The 17,869-nt window shown below is 39.6% G+C and overlaps 1 protein-coding gene across 1 annotated transcript in view; it reads right to left on the bottom strand.

Annotated features, from left to right (window-relative positions):
- Positions 1 to 14,995, bottom strand: part of EVPL (envoplakin) — a 61,317-nt gene extending 46,322 nt beyond the window's left edge. The window contains exon 1 of the mRNA XM_070739866.1: positions 14,780 to 14,995. Within this exon, the coding sequence (XP_070595967.1) occupies positions 14,780 to 14,991 (212 nt within the window). The 5' untranslated portion in view covers positions 14,992 to 14,995. The remainder of the gene's footprint in view (positions 1 to 14,779) is intronic.
- Between the last annotated feature and the right edge of the window lie 2,874 nt (positions 14,996 to 17,869).

Raw genomic sequence — 17,869 nt, 5'->3', positions numbered from 1 at the left:
TAATACACATTGAAGAGAATAGATATGTAATAATATAAATAAAGAAAAGAATAGAAGAAAAGATATAAAAGTACAGTGTTCCCTCGATTTTCATGGGGGATGCGTTCCAAGACTGCCCGCGAAAGTCGAATTTCCGCAAAGTAGAGATGCGGAAGTAAATACACTATTTTTGGCTATGAACAGTATCACAAGCCTTCCCTTAACACTTTAAACCCCTAAATTACAATTTCCCATTCCCTTAGCAACCATTATTACTCACCATGTTTATTTATTAAAGTTTATTTAAAAAAATATTTATTAAAGGTGGACAAAAGTTTGGCGATGACATATGATGTCATCAGATGGGAAAAACCATGGTATAGGGGAAAAAAACGCAAAGTATTTTTTAATTAATATTTTTGAAAAAACGTGGTATAGACTTTTCGCGAAATTCGAACCTGCGAAAATCGAGGGAACACTGTATAGGTGAACATATTTGAAAGGAAGAAAAGATAAATGAGATAAGGAGAGACAATTGGACAGGGGACGGAAGGCACACTGGTGCACTTGTGCACGCCCCTTACTGACCTCTAGGGAACCTGGAGAGGTCAATCGTGGATAGTTGAAGGGAAAAATGTTGGGGGTTATGGGTTGACACTACTGAGTCAGGTAATGAGTTCCACGCTTCGACAACTCGGTTGCTGAAGTCATATTTTTTACAGTCAAATTTGGAGCGGTTAATATTAAGTTTGAATCTGTTGCGTGCTCTTGTGTTGTTGCGATTGAGGCTGAAGTAGTCATTGGCAGGTAGAACGTTGCAGCATATGATCTTGTGGGCAATACTTAGATCGTGTTTTCGGCGACGTAGTTCTAAGCTGTGCTCACCCCCAGCTTCCTTTTTGCTGTCAGAGGTCTTCAGGAACTTCTTCAGCTTTGGAAAGTTTCAGCCAGGACTCCCACACCTCGGCCCATTTCTTCTACAGTCTTTCCTGAAGGCTCCTACAGCCGATAACAGAGCTCTAGCTCTGTCCTGTTTAGGCACGCTTTGAAACCGCGTGGATGTGTGCGAGCTGCACTCGCGAGCAAAGGGCATGCACGGAAGGCTGCGTGTACAGTGGAAAGGGCGTGGGCGCTCTCATTTTCCATGCTGGGTAAACCAATAGGTAAATTATGTGAATCCCACCTCTGGTTAGAACTCAAAACCTTTAAGAGCTTCACAAAGAGTTTCATGGCATTACAACTAAAGTGTTGACTGGTCTTTCAAGTTAAAATCCAATTTAAGCCCTCTCATTTGTTAACCATGCATTACTGGAGCAGCAGCAATTCCTAGAATAAATTAATATTGTGGAATGAAAAGTGTGTGCTGATCCTCCAAAGAAAGGAGAGATATTGATACATAATCATGTGAAAATAATAGTGTTGGCAATATGTAGGGAAATGAACCAGCCCTTCCAGAAAAATTGGTTGATACTGCAACAAAACGTTGTTTAATTAATTTTATTCGGTCTAGATGTTGTTCTTCAAAGGAAGCTTTTATGTTTCAGGAACATCATATTATCATAGACACATAAACTATGTTTGCAGGACAGGCCCATACATGAATAAACAATGTCATTCTTTCTCGGGTAGTCTCCCACTTTTCTTTCTTTTTTACTCTTCTCAGAATATTCTCAAAAAGACCCAAGCAGGTAATCATTCAACTTGACCTACGTGTACCATAGGAGCAGATTTGTTACGTTCTTGCTACCTGACCCTGTTTCTAGAGGATGAAAAGATGGGATAATTTCTGGTATTGCAGTTTTGAGAGCACAGTCAAGGAAAATAAACATACTCTAAGTGTTTTCTCAATGTTGGCAAGCTTAAGATGGGTGGATATTCCCAAGCTGGATGAGGAATTCTGGTAGTTGAAGTCCACCCACCTTAAATTTGCCAACTGCTATAAACTATATGATTCTAGGCTGTGATTACGACAAGTTAGGACTGCAAGTTTGGACAGCACATAAAGCAGTATGCTTTAGCATGTTACACAGAGATAGCTATAATGTTGGAATATTTTGGGGGGGATGAGGCATAGAACGCCAACTCCTATTCGATACCAAATTCCACAGAGTGGGCCTTCTCCGGGTCCCGTCAACTAAACAATGTTGGTTGGCGAGCCCCAGGGGAAAAGCCTTCTCTGTGGCGGCCCCGACTCTCTGGAACAAGTCCCCCCAGAGATTAGAACTGCCCCTATCCTCCTTGCCTTTCGTAAACTCCTTAAAACCCACCTTTGTTGTCAGGCATGGGGGAACTGAGATATCTCCCCCGGGCCTATCCAATTCAATTTGTATATGGTATGCTTGTATGTATGTTTGCTTAATAATGGGTTTTTTAATATTTTAAATTGTAAATTATTAGATTTTTCATGAACTGTTTTATTGTGTTGTGAGCCGCCCCGAGTCCACGGAAAGGGGCGGCATACAAATCTAATAAATAAATAAATAAATTCAGATGTAGAATGCAGCAATAGCATTGCTGAAAAATAGCTTCCCAGCCATAGCTCAAAATGTGTCAGGCAAAAGAGGCCAGCTCCTATTCTTACCGCCTAAAGCAGATTGGTTTATACTGTGGAAACTGGAAAAGAATTAACATTTCAAACTTTCTCCTACTGTTTAACTTGAAATTTAGCACCCTATAATTACTGCCAAACTGGTTCCAGTTCCACCCTTTGGAGTTCCAGAGCATAAGGTTGCCCCTGCTTCTTCAATTACTCTAATTTCTTGTATCTAATGTCAACTTGTTTGCACTTATTTAACAACAGGAACACTGTAGCTGGGGAAAAAACTATACACCTGTGCAATGATTTATTTTCTCCCACCCAACTCCTCAGAGGACATTGGCCCCCGCAGCCTGGAAATAGAAACTAGTTTGTCATTCTTTTCTGTCAGTTGCACAATCTACTTGTCTCCTGGCTCAGCCTCATAGCCTTCCCCTCCCAGGAATGAGGAGGAGGCATGGTAGCAAATACTTGAGCACCACCCAGAATTCCAGTGTTATTTCCTGCCAAACTAGGAGGAATATGACTCATTCTACATTGCTTCTCAGGCATGTTGAGACAAACCTATCAATGTGTTTGCTTTCGTGAAGTCCCTTTCTATGGAGACCGACCAAAGGAAAGGCAGAGTTTCAAGACGATTGTTCACACTCTTGTTGTGAATGGAGTGTAAGAAACCATAACATTGTGACTCAAGGTGTTATGTTGACCCACCTTTTTTAAAGAAAAGAAACCCATACAGGCATTAAAGGGGAGAGAACAATTTGTGTTCACACAGATACATAGAAACATAGAAGATTGACAGCAGAAAAAGACCTCATGGTCCATCTAGTCTGCCCTTATACTATTTTTTGTATTTTATCTTAGGATGGATATACTGTATGTTTATCCCAGGCATGTTTAAATTCAGTTACTGTGGATTTACCAACCATGTCTGCTGGAAGTTTGTTCCAAGGATCTACTACTCTTTCAGTAAAATAATATTTTCTCATGTTGCTTTTGATCTTTTCCCCAACTAACCTGAGATTGTGCCCCCTTGTTCTTGTGTTCACTTTCCTATTAAAAACACTTCCCTCCTGGACCTTATTTAACCCTTTGACATAGTTAAATGTTTCGATCATGTCCCCCCTTTTCCTTCTGTCCTCCAGACTATACAGATTGAGTTCATTAAGTCTTTCCTGATACGTTTTATGCTTAAGACCTTCCACCATTCTTGTAGCCCATCTTTGGACCCGTTCAATTTTGTCAATATCTTTTTGTAGGTTCTCTGGACTTTGGCTTTTCCTCATCAGCAAAAGTTCTCTCTAAATGCCCAGGGTTGACATGTTCTAAGTGCTTCTTTTAAGATGGCCAGGAATGACAGTGATAGTGTCTAGCATTTAGTAACATTCCATTACTAACTCATTTATTTTGGCTAGTCTACCTGTTTTTGCAAGCCACCGGATTTAACTGGCAATAGTTGATGACATCAGGATGCTGCCCATCATCCAAATGTTTCTGCAATATTTCTGATTGAATAGCATGCCATATCACATGCTGTAGGGCAGTGATTCCCAACCTTGGCAACTTGAAGATATCTGGACTTCAACTCCCAGAATTCCTCAGCCAATAGGGTGGGCTGCTGCCTGGACGGGGAGGGGGAATACAGTGGGGTAGCGAAAATGGAGCTCCACCCCAGAGCACCCAATTTGCACTGAAAGATGTTGAAAGAAAATGCATAAGCCATGCCCACAGTGTGGTAGTAAAAATTTTGGTAGCCCTTCACTGACTAGTTGGCAACTATTATGGGTGGTTTGAAATACCGTGCCCCAAGACAATCCCATATCTCCAGTTGCAAAGCTGTTGTAGATTCTGCAAAATTATAATATGATGCTTTTTTAAAAAAACACCCTAAAAATGAAATATTTTTCATCCTCCCTCTGATTCTGTTATGGCTGAACATGTATTCATCTAGATCAGGGTCCCCCAAACTTGGCCACTTTAAGACTTGTGGACGTCAACTCCCAGAATTCTCTGGCTGGAGAATTCTGGGAGTTGAAGTCCACAAGTCTTAAAGTGGCCATGTTTAGGGACCCCTGATCTAGATATATGGACAGACTACCCACTGTGGTCCCTGACATCCAGCTCATGTTTCTCCTGCCAAGTGCAGATACACAGCTGAAAGTTAGCAGTCATGGTGGCACGGTTGAAAGATTTGTAGCAAAAATGCAGTTTGTCAATCACTACGGTTATCATGAACCAAATAGCCATGCTTAGATTCTCCTGTTTACCTGTTCCATCTCCCACATAGCTGACTACTTTAGTGAATGGCTTTGCAAGGTAATAGAGCTGTGATGGTGAACCTATGCTATGCGTGCCACAGGTGGCACACAGAGCCATATCTGAGTTGCCCTATGTCAACTCCAGTGTGCATGTGTGCAATGGCCAGCTTATTTTCAGCCTTGTAGAAGACTATTTAATAATCATAATAATAATTTATTAGAGTTGTATGCTGCCCCTCTTCGAAGACTCCCCAGGCTTCAGGAGGCTTCCCTGAAATCTCTGGATTGCAAAAAACAGCCCAATGGGCAAACTGGAAGTCCCTTTTTCTGAACTTCCAGTTCACCTGTTGGGTCACTTCTTGTACTCCGGAGGGTTCAGGGAAGCCTGGGGATGAAAAATGGCCCAGGGGGCACATGCACAGAGGATGCATACATGTACAGTGTGGTGTGCATGGGGGTTTGTGAGGTGGCATGCGTGCACATTTCCATTTTTGCCACGCAAGAAGAAAAAAATTCACCATTACTGAAATAGAGGAACACAATGAAATTCATGAAGACAAATTCATGGACTGTGCATATGGGGGAGGATGCTTGGAAACCCCCCCCCCTTTATACACCTTTGCTTCCTTTGTGCTGTTTCTGAATTGACAAAGTTCTAGAAACAGGGCCAGTGTAAACTGTGGCAAGTTTGAACAGAGAAACTGAATGCTGATTAGCTGAGAAGATCTAAGTATTGCTCACAAGATCATATGCTGCAACGTCCTGCCTGTCGGCGACTACTTTAGCTTCAACCACAACAACACAAGAGTACACAACAGACTTAAACTTAATATTAACCGCTCCAAACTTGACTGTAAAAAATATGACTTCAGTAACCGAGTTGTCGAAGCATGGAACTCATTACCGGACTCCATAGTGTCATCCCCAAACCCCCAACACTTTACCCTTAGATTATCTATGGTTGACCTATCCAGATTCCTAAGAGGTCAGTAAGGGGCGAGTACAAGTGCACTAGAGTGCCTTCCGTCCCCTGTCCTATTGCTCTCCTATATCTCCTATACCTTTCTTCTATTCCTATATCTCTTCTATTCTTTCATTGATATGTTCTATTCCTATATCTTCTTTTCTATTCTTTCATAGATATATTTTACTATGAGTATCTCCTCTATAACCTTCATCATGTATTTTACTATGTGTATATATATATACACCCACTAAAACTCTCATTGTGTATTGGACAAAATAAATAAATAAATAAATAAATAAAATCTCAGGCTAGGCTGCCATTCTCCACACTCAACTACTGAATGAAAGCTGAGCTGTGTGTGTGTGTATGTGTGTGTGTGTGTGTGTGATTTAAGGGTGGTAATACTGTAAAACACTATTGAAATAAAGCATATTGAGGATGTTTCACGCATCAGATGGTGTATGGAGGAGCTTAATAAGTTTCCTAAAACAAATCTGATCTCAGGAACATAAAAGATTAGAACTCATAAAACATGATATAGCATAGTTGCTTGACATAAGGTGCATCTATACGTAGATTCAAAGCCAAAATATTATTTCACAGGGCAAAGGGCAAAATCTTAAAGGAGCAGGGTCTCCTGAGATCATCCTTACCTTGATCCTAGGAAAAGATGTTTTTAGATTAAAGAGAGGCTAAGAGATGTTAGAGGCAGCCCCCCATTTTTTGTCTTTGGACCACTGGGATGTCCTCTACCCGAGGCTGTCTTTCAACACAACTCATACTATAGCTAGAATGCAGCAGCATGAGTGGCTTTGGACACACCACTACTATACAAGCAGTGTTAACTGCCAATGGGCTTCCAATTCAAGGTGCTGGTTCCCACTTAAAAAAAGTTCTTGGGTCTCCTATTTCTTCTGCTTATCCAATAAGGCCTGATTGAGTTGACCACCTTCAGGTTCCATCATTCAAGTACAGTTCTATCTTGTTGGACAAGCTGATGTGCTTTTTCTGCCACTATTCAGAACAGTATTTCCCCCTGCCTGCCTTTTAAAAAGCCTTGAAGATCCAGCTTATTCTTCAGGTACTGAATCAGAAGCCCATCTTATAATAATAAAAACAAAAACAGAGTTGGAAGGGACCTTGGAGGTCTTCTAGTCCAACCCCCTGCTTGGGCAGGAGACGCTAAACTACTTCAGACAGATGGTTATCCAACATCTTCTTAAAAACTTCCAGTTTGGAGCATTCACAACTTCTGGAGGCAAGACGTTCCACTGATCAATTGTTCTAACTGCCAGGAATTTTTCCCTTAGTTCTAAGTTGCTTCTCTCCTTGATTAGTTTCCACCCATTGCTTCTTGTCCTACCCTCAGGAGAATAGCCTGACTCCCTCTTCTTTGTGGCAACCCCTGAGATAGTGGAACACTGCTATCATGTCTCCCCTAGTTTTTATTTTCATTAAACTAGACATGCCCACTAGTTCCTGCAACCGTTTTTCATATGTTTTAACCTCCAGTCCCCTAATCATCTTTGTTGCACTTCTCTGCACTCTTTCTAGAATCTCAACATCCTTTTTACATCATGGTGACCAAAATTGAATACAGTATTCCAAGCGTGACCTTACCATGGCATTATAAAATGCTATTAACACTTCACATGATCTTGATTCTATCCTTCTGTTAATGCAGCCTAGAACTGTGTTGGACTTTTTGGGCAGCTGCTGCACACTTCTGGCTCATATTTAAATGGTTGTTCATGAGAACTGAAAGATTCTTCTCACAGTTACTACTGTTGAGCAAGGTACCACATATACTGTACCTGTGCGTTTTGTTTTTGTTGCCTAAATGTAGAACCTTACTTTTTTCACCATTGAATTTCATTTTGTTTGATAGTCTCCCAATGTTCAAGTCTATCAAGATCCTTCTGTATCTTGAGCCTATCTTTTGAAGAGTTGACTATTCCTGCCAGTTTGGTGTCATCTGCAAATTTGATGAGTTCTTGATCTATCCCTTTGTCCAAGTCATTGATGAAGATATTGAAGAGTACTGAGTACAAAAGCAACATGAGAAAATATTATTTTACTGAAAGAGTAGTAGATCCTTGGAACAAAATTCCACAGTAACTGAATTTAAACATGCCTGGGATAAACATATATCCATTGTAAGATAAAATACAGGAAATAGTATAAGGGCAGACTAGATGGACCATGAGGTCTTTTTCTGCCGTCAGTCTTCTATGTTTCTAAAACAGAGCCTTGGGGTACTCCACTGCATACATCCCTCCATGTAGATGTAGTTCCGTTGAGCACTACACATTGAGTGCGGTTGGTTAGACAGTTTTGAATCCATCTGGTGGTGTTGCTGTCTAACCCACATTTTTCAACTTTATCTAGTAGTAGGTTATAGTCTACTTATCAAATGCCTTACTAAAGTCCAAGTAAATTAAATTTACAGCATTCCTTTGGTCCACTAATTTTTTCATGTTGTCAAAGAATGCAGTGAGATTAGTCGGGCATGATCTGTTTTTGACAAACCCATGTTGGTTTTTGGTTATTATTTTGTTTGATTATCTTTTCCAAAATCTTTCCTGGTGTTGAGGTCAGGGTGATAGGTCTGTAGTTTCCTGGATCTGTTTTTCCCCCTTTTTTGAAGATGGGAAGTACATCAGCTCTTTTCCAGTCCTCTGGCAGTTCCCTGGTCCTCCAGAATCTTTGAAAGATATAGTTCAATGGTTCTGAGATCTCATCTGCCAGTTCCTTCAGAACTTTGGAGTGAAATCATGCTGATTTGATCTCGTCTAGGGTAGAAAGGTGTTCCTTTACCATTTTCTTCCCTATTTTAACTTGTGTTCCTGATATATTTTTTAAATGTTGTTTTTGATAGGTTGGACTGTTTTTTTCCCTTTGTATAAAGACAGAGGCAAAAATTGAATTAAATAGCTCTGCTTTCTCTCTGTTCTTTGTCAACTTCTTGCCACTTTCTCCCTGCAATGGACTAATTGTTTCCTTGACTTTTTTCTTGTTTTTAATATGTTGGAAGACATTTTTTTGTTACTTTTTACATGGCTCGCCAAATTAACACAGACTGTGGAAACCTTTGCATCTCATTTGGAAACCAAGGACCAAGAGTGAAGTTTTTCATACCTGCTGCCTCAAGGAAGACTTTGAATTTTCCCATGTATTCGTCAGATGTAGATTTCTCAGGGTCGAAATGGTTGGGTGCTTTTCCCACGGGTAGGTTTTCCATGTTGGAGGCACGTAGGTAAGACCTCCTTCGTTGCCAGTGAAATAAACTGAGACTGTTGAATCAGTAGATACTTTATTTCTCCATATATCGGGAACACAATGTTGTTCTGATAACTCTACTCCAGACGCGAATGAATAACAGTGTCGGTTTACAGCTTTTATACTTTGTTTCTTCCCGCTCAAATGTAACTGACGGTCACTTAAATTTCCCGGTCATTTTTAAACCAATCAAATTCAAACATTCAATATACAACTATTTACATCAGGTTAATGAATATTCAACACAGAGAATGGAGGAAGAATGGAGAGGCACACACTGAAGATGCTTGAGCTCCAGTGTAAAGTTTCCACAGGTTATATTGATTTGGGGAGCCATGTCATTTGCTGGTGTTGTTCCACTGTACTTCATTAAGTCCAGGGTCAACACAGCCATCTACCATGCTTTCATCCACATACAAGCTTTATGTGGATGCTGACTTCATTTTCCCGCAGGACTTGGCACTTGCCCACACTGCCAAAAGCACCAAAACCTGGTTCAATGATCGTGGGATTACTGTCCTTGATTGGCCAGCAAACTTGCCTGACCTGAATCCCATAGAGAATCTATGAGGCATTGCCAAGAGAAAGATGAGAGAAAGATGAGTTTCACCTGTATCTAACTATAGACTTTGTAGATATAAAGTAGGAAGAATATATTGCCAGGTTAATATATGGTAGATATTCTACATTTGCAGAGGTGTTACTTTACATTGTAGTATATCACAATTCTACACCTTTTTGGAATCCCGAGTACTGAAAATACCAGAGAAAACTATCAAAATAAAGCCACATTGTTGATCTTTATCAGAAAGCCCACATCTCAAGGACAGCCCATAAAGAAAAATGGATAAAATTTATCCTTCCTGTTCTTGAGGACTGAACATTGTATTTTGGTTTCGAATAGAATATGCTTTACACGTTTTTAAAGAATGAAATCTTACTATTTATTCCTTGCAGGCTAAATCCTGGACCGCTTCTTCTTAATTGATTCTGTTTTTGCAATTAAAAAAATAATGATTTAAAAGCCACAATTACTGCATTCACATTGTACACTAAACAAAACCAAGTATGATTAACATGATTGGGGATTAGAGGCATAGTGTCAGTAAGTTCAAGACAGCTTCCTCCAGCAATATGGTAGAACCTTCTCCTAGTGAAAGCATTCACCATGGAGTAATTGTGCACATTGAAGCACACACCCTTGCCCACATGCATACATCAGCCATGGTTGCAAACCAAATTATTTTCATTGTTTATTACAAATATATATACTACAAATCAGTGGAAGTCTTGAAACATTTCCAATTCACATGGCTAGGTTTTATAACATCACCATGGATTTCTTTATCCACTGTATATTTTCCCCTGAGAAGTCAACAGTACCATGTTAATGCCCTATAGTTGTGATGGGAACCTATGACACGTGTGCCACAGGTAGCATGGGGAACCATATCTACCGGCATGCAAGCCATTGCCCTAGCTCAGTTCCAACACACATGTGTGCGTTGGCCAGCTGATTTTGGCTCACGTAGACAGCATATGAACAGTGTTTGGTTTCCAGAGGGCCTCCGAGGGTGGGGGTGGAGGTTTCGCCCTCCCCAGACTCCAAGAAAACCTGGGGAGTACAAAAAGGGCCTACGGGGCCCAAAAGAAGTCAGGAAATAGGGGAGTGGGGTCACACCTGCGCAGGGGGGGTGAGGCGTGGGGGGGCATTGAAGTATGGGTGTGGGCACCAGAGGAAAAAAGTTCACTATTATTGCTCTATAGGGCTAATTCTCAGATAAATATATATAAGAATGCTGCATAAGCAGTATGCAATGAAATAGTCCCACATAATTTACATTCAAGAATTCACATAGCCGAGAGACTTTTAGTTTTGACAAAGTACTAACATTGTACATCTATTTCAGCTACATATTTCATATTACATATTTATTGCATAAATGAGGTGTAATCTAGAAAAGTAAAGAAACACTATTACACCTTCAATTTGCTTCAAGATAAACTACCTGATTAGCTTCAAGAAAGTCACGCAAACAATCACATTCTTCATAATGCTCTGGATAAACTACCCAAAAAATACAGCTGATACCATACCATAAAAAATCAAGAAATGTGATTGCAAAATTTGAGAAGTAAACATGCCTGGGATAAACATATATCCATCCTAAGATAAAAATACAGGAAATAAGGGTAGACTAGATGGACCATGAAGTCTTTTTCTGCCATCAGTCTTCTATGATTCTATGAAACCAAGATTGTTTTTGTGTTCTGCTACCTTTGAATAAAACCTACTGAATTCTCTCTCTTTTTAGTTGTCATTTGAATAGAAGCTTTTCTTCTATATTTTCACTAGCTCAGAATATTCTTAGGCTCAAAAATATATTCGCAAATCCTTGGTTAGGCAATATACAGGTGAAACTCAAAAAAATTAGAATATCGTGCAAACGTTCATTTTTTTCAATAATATAACTTAAAAGGTGAAACTTAACATATGAGAGATACTCATAACATGCAAGGCAAGATAGATCAAATCTGATTTGTCATAATTGTGATGATTATGGGGTACATATCATGAAAACCCCAAATCCACCATCTCAGAAAATTAGAATATTACATGCGATCAGTAAAACAAGGATTGTACATAGAACAATATTGGACCTCTGAAAAGTATAAGCATGCATATGTACTCAGCACTTCATTTGGGCCCCTTTTGCAGCAATTACTGCCTCAGTGCAGCATGGCATGGAAGTTCTCAGCCTGTGGCACTGCTGAGGTGTTTATTTTATTATTATTTATTTTATTAATTAGATTTGTATGCCACCCCTCTCCGTAGACTTATGGAAGACCAGGATGCTTCGATAGCAACCTTCAGCTCTTTTGCACTGTTCGGTCTCATGTCTCTCCTCTTTCTCTTGGCAATGCTCCATAGATTCTCTCAGGTGAGTTTGCTGGCCAGTCAAGGACAGTAATCCTATGGTCATTGAAGCAGGTTATGGTGCTTTTGGCAGTGTGGGCAGGTGTCAAGTCCTGCTGGAACATTTTAGTCACCATCCCCATAAAGCTTGTATGTGGATGAAAGTATGGAATGCTCCAAAATTGTCCAGTAGACAGCTGTGTTGACCCTGGACTTAATGAAGCACAGTGGACCACTACCAGCAGATGATATGGATCCCCAAATCAACACACCCTGTGGAAACCTTTGCATCTCATTTGGAAACCAAGGACCCAGAGTATGGAGGAAGAATGGAGAGGTTCACTCTGCAAGGTACTTGAGGTCCAGTTTCCACAGCGTATGTTGATTTGGGGAGCCATGTCATCTGCTGGTGTTGGTCCACTATGCTTCATTAAAATCTTAGGAATGAACTCCTAATATAGGATTGAACATTAAGTTGGTTGGGAGAAGGAATCGAAAACTGGAGCAGAGAGAATAAGGAATGGAATCTCCTGGAAGATTGCATGGGTGATGGAACTGAGCAACGTTCTAATCCTCACACTATTTTGTTGCTAGTCTAGGATGTTCATAATAATAAGAAAATCATTTTTGTAAGTGCTGCTCCTTCCATTGTGTCAAAATGATTCCACCTTTTAACAAGATAGAGGGATCTAAAAATGTAGGGGAGGCATACATTTTGAAAAGTATAAAATAGTAAGAAAGAAAATAAACAGAACAACAACAGCAAAATCCTGAAGCTGCTATAGCAGGGATAATGGATATATGTGATAATTGACATCTGAGAATTGGTATCTGTGTTAGTATTTGCAGCTGTATCCACTATACAACTAAACAACATTATAAATCATGTCTTCATGAGCACAGCTTTATCTGAGAATTCAGCAGATAAGCCTTCTAATAGCAACATCTTTTTCCTTCTCAAAAAGTAAATAGAACTCAAGAAATTGAGCATACCCATTTCTCTCAACATTTCAGAAAATAAAGCAAAACCAGATTTTTACATTAAACTTCACCTGTTCCAGGATTTAACCTATTGCTGAATCACTTCCTGGCTTTTGGCTGTTTCCTTTGCAACACACATATTTATTTTCCTTTCAAAATAGAAGAATTAATCATTCTAATGGTAATTATAATATACTTTATCAACTGTGTGTACTATATATGAAATGGCAGGCTGGATATTGCACAGCATTTTAGCCTCAAGTACACTATCTATCTAAATACAGAAGCAGTAGACACAAAGTTCCATGTTACTTATGCATTTATCTAAGATCAAAGATGATTAAATTTGGCAGATTTTATTTTAATAGACTTGTAGCCTTATGAACTTTTCTTCTGAAGACTAATTAAGTTCCTAATAAAGTTGCCACCTTTTACCAGACCAGACCTGGGACAAAATGGAAAGAACAATTGGGTAGAGAAGAAAACAATGAACTAATATCCAACTATTGACTATCCTAAGTGACTTTGACTCATTCATTTTCTCTTGGCCCAGCCAACACCACAAGGTGGAAATAGGAAGAGTTGAGCTCCCAAAGGAAAAGTGAGAAATTAACAAATTAATACCCTTCTAATAATATATTTCCACCACTTACCCAGGTACTTATTCTGTTACCATAGTATGATGCAAAAAGAATTACAGATTTCTCAAAATTGTAGCGATGCCAGGAAAAAGGCAATACAACATTCCATGGATAGCTGCCAATATGATTTTTGGAATATGATATTCTTAGTTTCTATACAAAAAAAGAGGCAGCCAAATCTAGCAGATGACCAAAAGAGGGTACCTAACAGGTGGATTATATTTCCAAAGTGCAAATCTAATAGAAAATATTTGTAGGAATTAAATAAATGGAAAAAAGAAAAGAAGGCTGCATGTGTTTGAAATGTCAAATCCATGCTGTCTATATACACATCCTTAAAAAAAAATATCTGACCATTAAACAAATCAATCAACAAATCAATATAATTTCAAACAATTAGGAGTCTGGAAACCTCTTTAAAATAGAACTAATGTTATGTCCATTGTGCGTATTTTCTTCCACTACATGGGACAATCGTTATGTAGACCCTCTTTTAAGATTTCCTTGCTTTAGAGATCTTGAGTGATATACAAGTTTCTTTATGGGGGAAAAGAAAAAAAAAGCTATACATTTGTCTAGTTTTCCAGCACCCTCAGTCATATTAAACTACATGTCCTAAAATTCCCATCCAGCATGGATACTGGATTGGGAAAATCTGATATGAGAGAAAGAGAATTCACATTCAACTTTGGCCTACTTGCACAAGGGACAAAAACAGATTTTAGTTTTCAGGTATCCTGCTAGGCAAATAACACTTTCACTTGTTCCTTGCAATCTATTTAAGCAACTAAGAAGAAACCTAGACTGCTTTTATTAAACAGGAAAAATTATTTTCCTTAGCATCTTGTTGAGTACCTTACCATGTGTACCTCTTCGTAAATAAATCCCACTGAATTCAGTGAGGTTATGCTGCACAAATAGACAGAAGACTCTATTCTTAGCCTGTACATTATTTAAGGGTTGTTTTTTATTTAAAAAAATTGTATGTAAGCAATTGTTTTCCCTTTAGGTCAGTGTTTCCCAACCTTGGCCACTTGAAGATATTTGGACTTCAACTCCCATAATTCCCCAGCCAGCGAATGCTGGCTGGGGAATTCTGGGAGTTGAAGTCCAAATATCTTCAAGTGGCCAAGGTTGGGAAACACTGCTTTAGGTTGTACTGTATTAACACAAGATCTTATTCAATTCTGTGAAGAGAAAATTGACAGAATCAGCACTTACTTGAACTGCTTGGTTGGGGACCCTTTGTTTGGGGAGCTCCCGCTTGGTGAGCCTTTTCCCGCCCCTTTGAACATCTCGGCGTTATCCTGGGAAATTCCCTGTCGCTGATATTGGGAAGGGTCTTGATGGGAAGTGTGAGTGTGCTGTAGCTGCTTCTGCCTCTGCTCCTGTTGAGATGATCTTGACAGGAAAGGTTCAGACGGTGTGCACATTGTTAAAAGCGGAATCTGGAAAGCTCCTCCCCAAAGTGCAGGTAATCAACAGCACTGATGAAAACTTGCTATATATAAAAAAAAGGAGGACTAGAAAAACCAGTTTATGACTGAATGAGTAAAAGCCAGAGGGAGAGTGGGAGACCCCACCCTGGGACTCAGAAGAATGCACCTCTGTACAAGCCGAGACTTTCCCAGCTATGTTCACACGGTTTTCAACTGCCATTTCATGCAATGCCTTCCCTAGCCTGCAAAGGCTAATCTCATTGTAATGCATGTTTGTCTACAGTAAAGAATAAAGTGCAACTCTATTCATAGTTAGAGCACAGAATAGATAACCCGTGTTGTCCAAGCTATATATTCATGTTGAGATATTCTACATCATTATATACTTGCCTATCTGTGATGGAAATATCTTCCTGTAGGAAGCAAGTATTCCATAAAGCAGGATTAATTAAGAAAAGTATCAAGAACCCATGCCTTGGAAGTGACTTAAAATAAATCTGCTTGCTTCAATATCTGCCACACTGGAAGCCTAGCGTTGTAGTGAAAAATTATATTTTAGTTATATTTAGAGTGCCCAATAGGAATAATCCTTTAACATTTTGTTAGACAAGATCTAAGTATTGCCCACAAGATCATATGCTGCAACGTCCTGCCTGTCGGTGACTACTTCAGCTTCAACCACAACAACACAAGAGCACACAACAGATTTAAACTTAATATTAACCACTCCAAACTTGACTGTAAAAAATATGACTTCAGTAACCGAGTTGTTGAAACATGGAACTCATTACCGGACTTCCTAGTGTCATCCCCAAACCCCCAACACTTTACCCTTAGATTATCTACGGTTGACCTATCCAGATTCCTAAGAGGTCACTAAGGGGCGAGTACAAGTGCACTAGTGTGCCTTCCGTCCCCTGTCCTATTGCTCTCCTATATCTCCTATACCTTTCTTCTATTCCTATATCTCTTCTTCTATTCTTTCATTGATATGTTCTATTACTATACCTTCTTTTCTATTATTTCTTAGATATATTTTACTATGAGTATCTCCTCTATAATCTTTATCATGTATTTTACTATGTGTATATAGATATATACCCACTAAAACCCTCATTGTGTATTGGACAAAATAAATAAATAAATAAAAATAAATAAAAATAGACCATCCTCTTTGTCAGGAATTGGAAGGAATTGGAAGATCATATAGCAACTGGCTCATTCATGATGTTGGGAAAACCACCAGCTCTTGGCTATAAAAATTGGAAGGTTCTCTCGGCCCCTCCAGGGGCCACATCCAAGACAGTTAAACTTTTATAGCTGACAAACTATAATCTATATGTGTAACATGTTTTTGCTGATAATGAAAGGGAGTTTCCCTTCCTTTTCATTATCAGCAAAAATAGCTACACATATTATATGAAATAATTTCATTATCAGCAAAAGTATGTCACACACACTCACACACACACACATACTGTGTGTATATCTCTGTGTATAAAACCTCTTTTCTATCTAGTGATAGTCAATCACATTTCTGCAACTTTGAGTTGGTAGTCCTAGGCACTACCAACCACAAGTCATGAATTTATCTGAAGATAAATGAGCAAAAGAAGTTTCCTATTGGCTCTGGTCTCCTTGTCATCCCACAAGTATTTTACGTAGTCAACCAGCTTTTTATATACTAAAAAAAAATCTTATGGTGCCCCTAAAATCCCATAAGCATTTTTGGAAATGACGATGTTGAGATTAGATTTTAGTTTCGTAGCATTCCAACTTCCCATTAATGGCCTTTAGAAACATAGAAACATAGAAGATTGAGGGCACAAAAAGACCTCATGGTCCATCTAGTCTGCCCTTATACTATTTCCTGTATTTTATCCTGGGATGTGTTGTGGTTCAGCCTGGGACCCCTCCGGGAATGGCTGATTTGCTGTCGGCTTCCAGCTCAGAGGGAGAGGCTGAGGACCAGGAGGTGCAGACTGACGAGGAAGCGGAATCCCAGGCTGAAGAAGAAGGACAGCCAGAGTTCCACCAGGGGGAGCTCTCCCCAGCAAGCAGCCTGGATTCCCTGGGGGAAGATGCTCATGACATCATAGATATGCGACACAGGAGAGCTAATCAGAGACGAACTCAATTGGCTAGGTATTTCCAGCATTAGAGGTCACAGCTGGGTTTGGGTGTGGTGCTTGGGAAAGGATAAAAGGCGGCCCCACCCTTCCTGGCTTGTGGAGTTTTATCTTGGAGATTCGTGAGACCTGTCTGTGAACTTTGGTGGCTACAATCCTGGTTTGTGCCTTGGACTATTGAAACCTTGGGGGGGGGTGCCAGCAAGAAGCTTGTGAAATTGACTGGACATCAGGACCCTGTTGTAACGTATTGTAACCTGTCTGCTGTGAAGACAGGTTTTCCTTTGTGCTTATTTTTTCCTGCTATAAAATACTTTTGGATTTTACCAGAGTGTCTGGCTGTTTTTTCAGTGGGTGTGGAGGTCTGGGAAAACCCAGACAGAACAGGATGGATATATGTTTATCCCAGGCATGTTTAAATTCAGTTACAGTGGATTTACCAACCACGTCTGCTGGAAGTTTGTTCCAAGGATCTACTACTCTTTCAGTAAAATAATATTTTCTCATGTTGCTTTTGATCTTTCCCGCAACTAACTTCAGAATGTGTCCCCTTGTTCTTGTGTTCACTTTCCTATTAACAACACTTCCCTCCTGAACCTTATTTAACCCTTTGACATATTTAAATGTTTCGATCATGTCCCCCCTTTTCCTTCTGTCCTCCAGACTATACAGATTGAGTTCATTAAGTCTTTCCTGATACGTTTTATGCTTAAGACCTTTCACCATTCTTGTAGCCCGTCTTT

Source organism: Erythrolamprus reginae, chromosome 2, assembly GCF_031021105.1.
Source record: "Erythrolamprus reginae isolate rEryReg1 chromosome 2, rEryReg1.hap1, whole genome shotgun sequence".
Classification (NCBI taxonomy): domain Eukaryota; kingdom Metazoa; phylum Chordata; class Lepidosauria; order Squamata; family Dipsadidae; genus Erythrolamprus; species Erythrolamprus reginae.
This window is presented reverse-complemented; position numbering and strand designations above follow the sequence as displayed.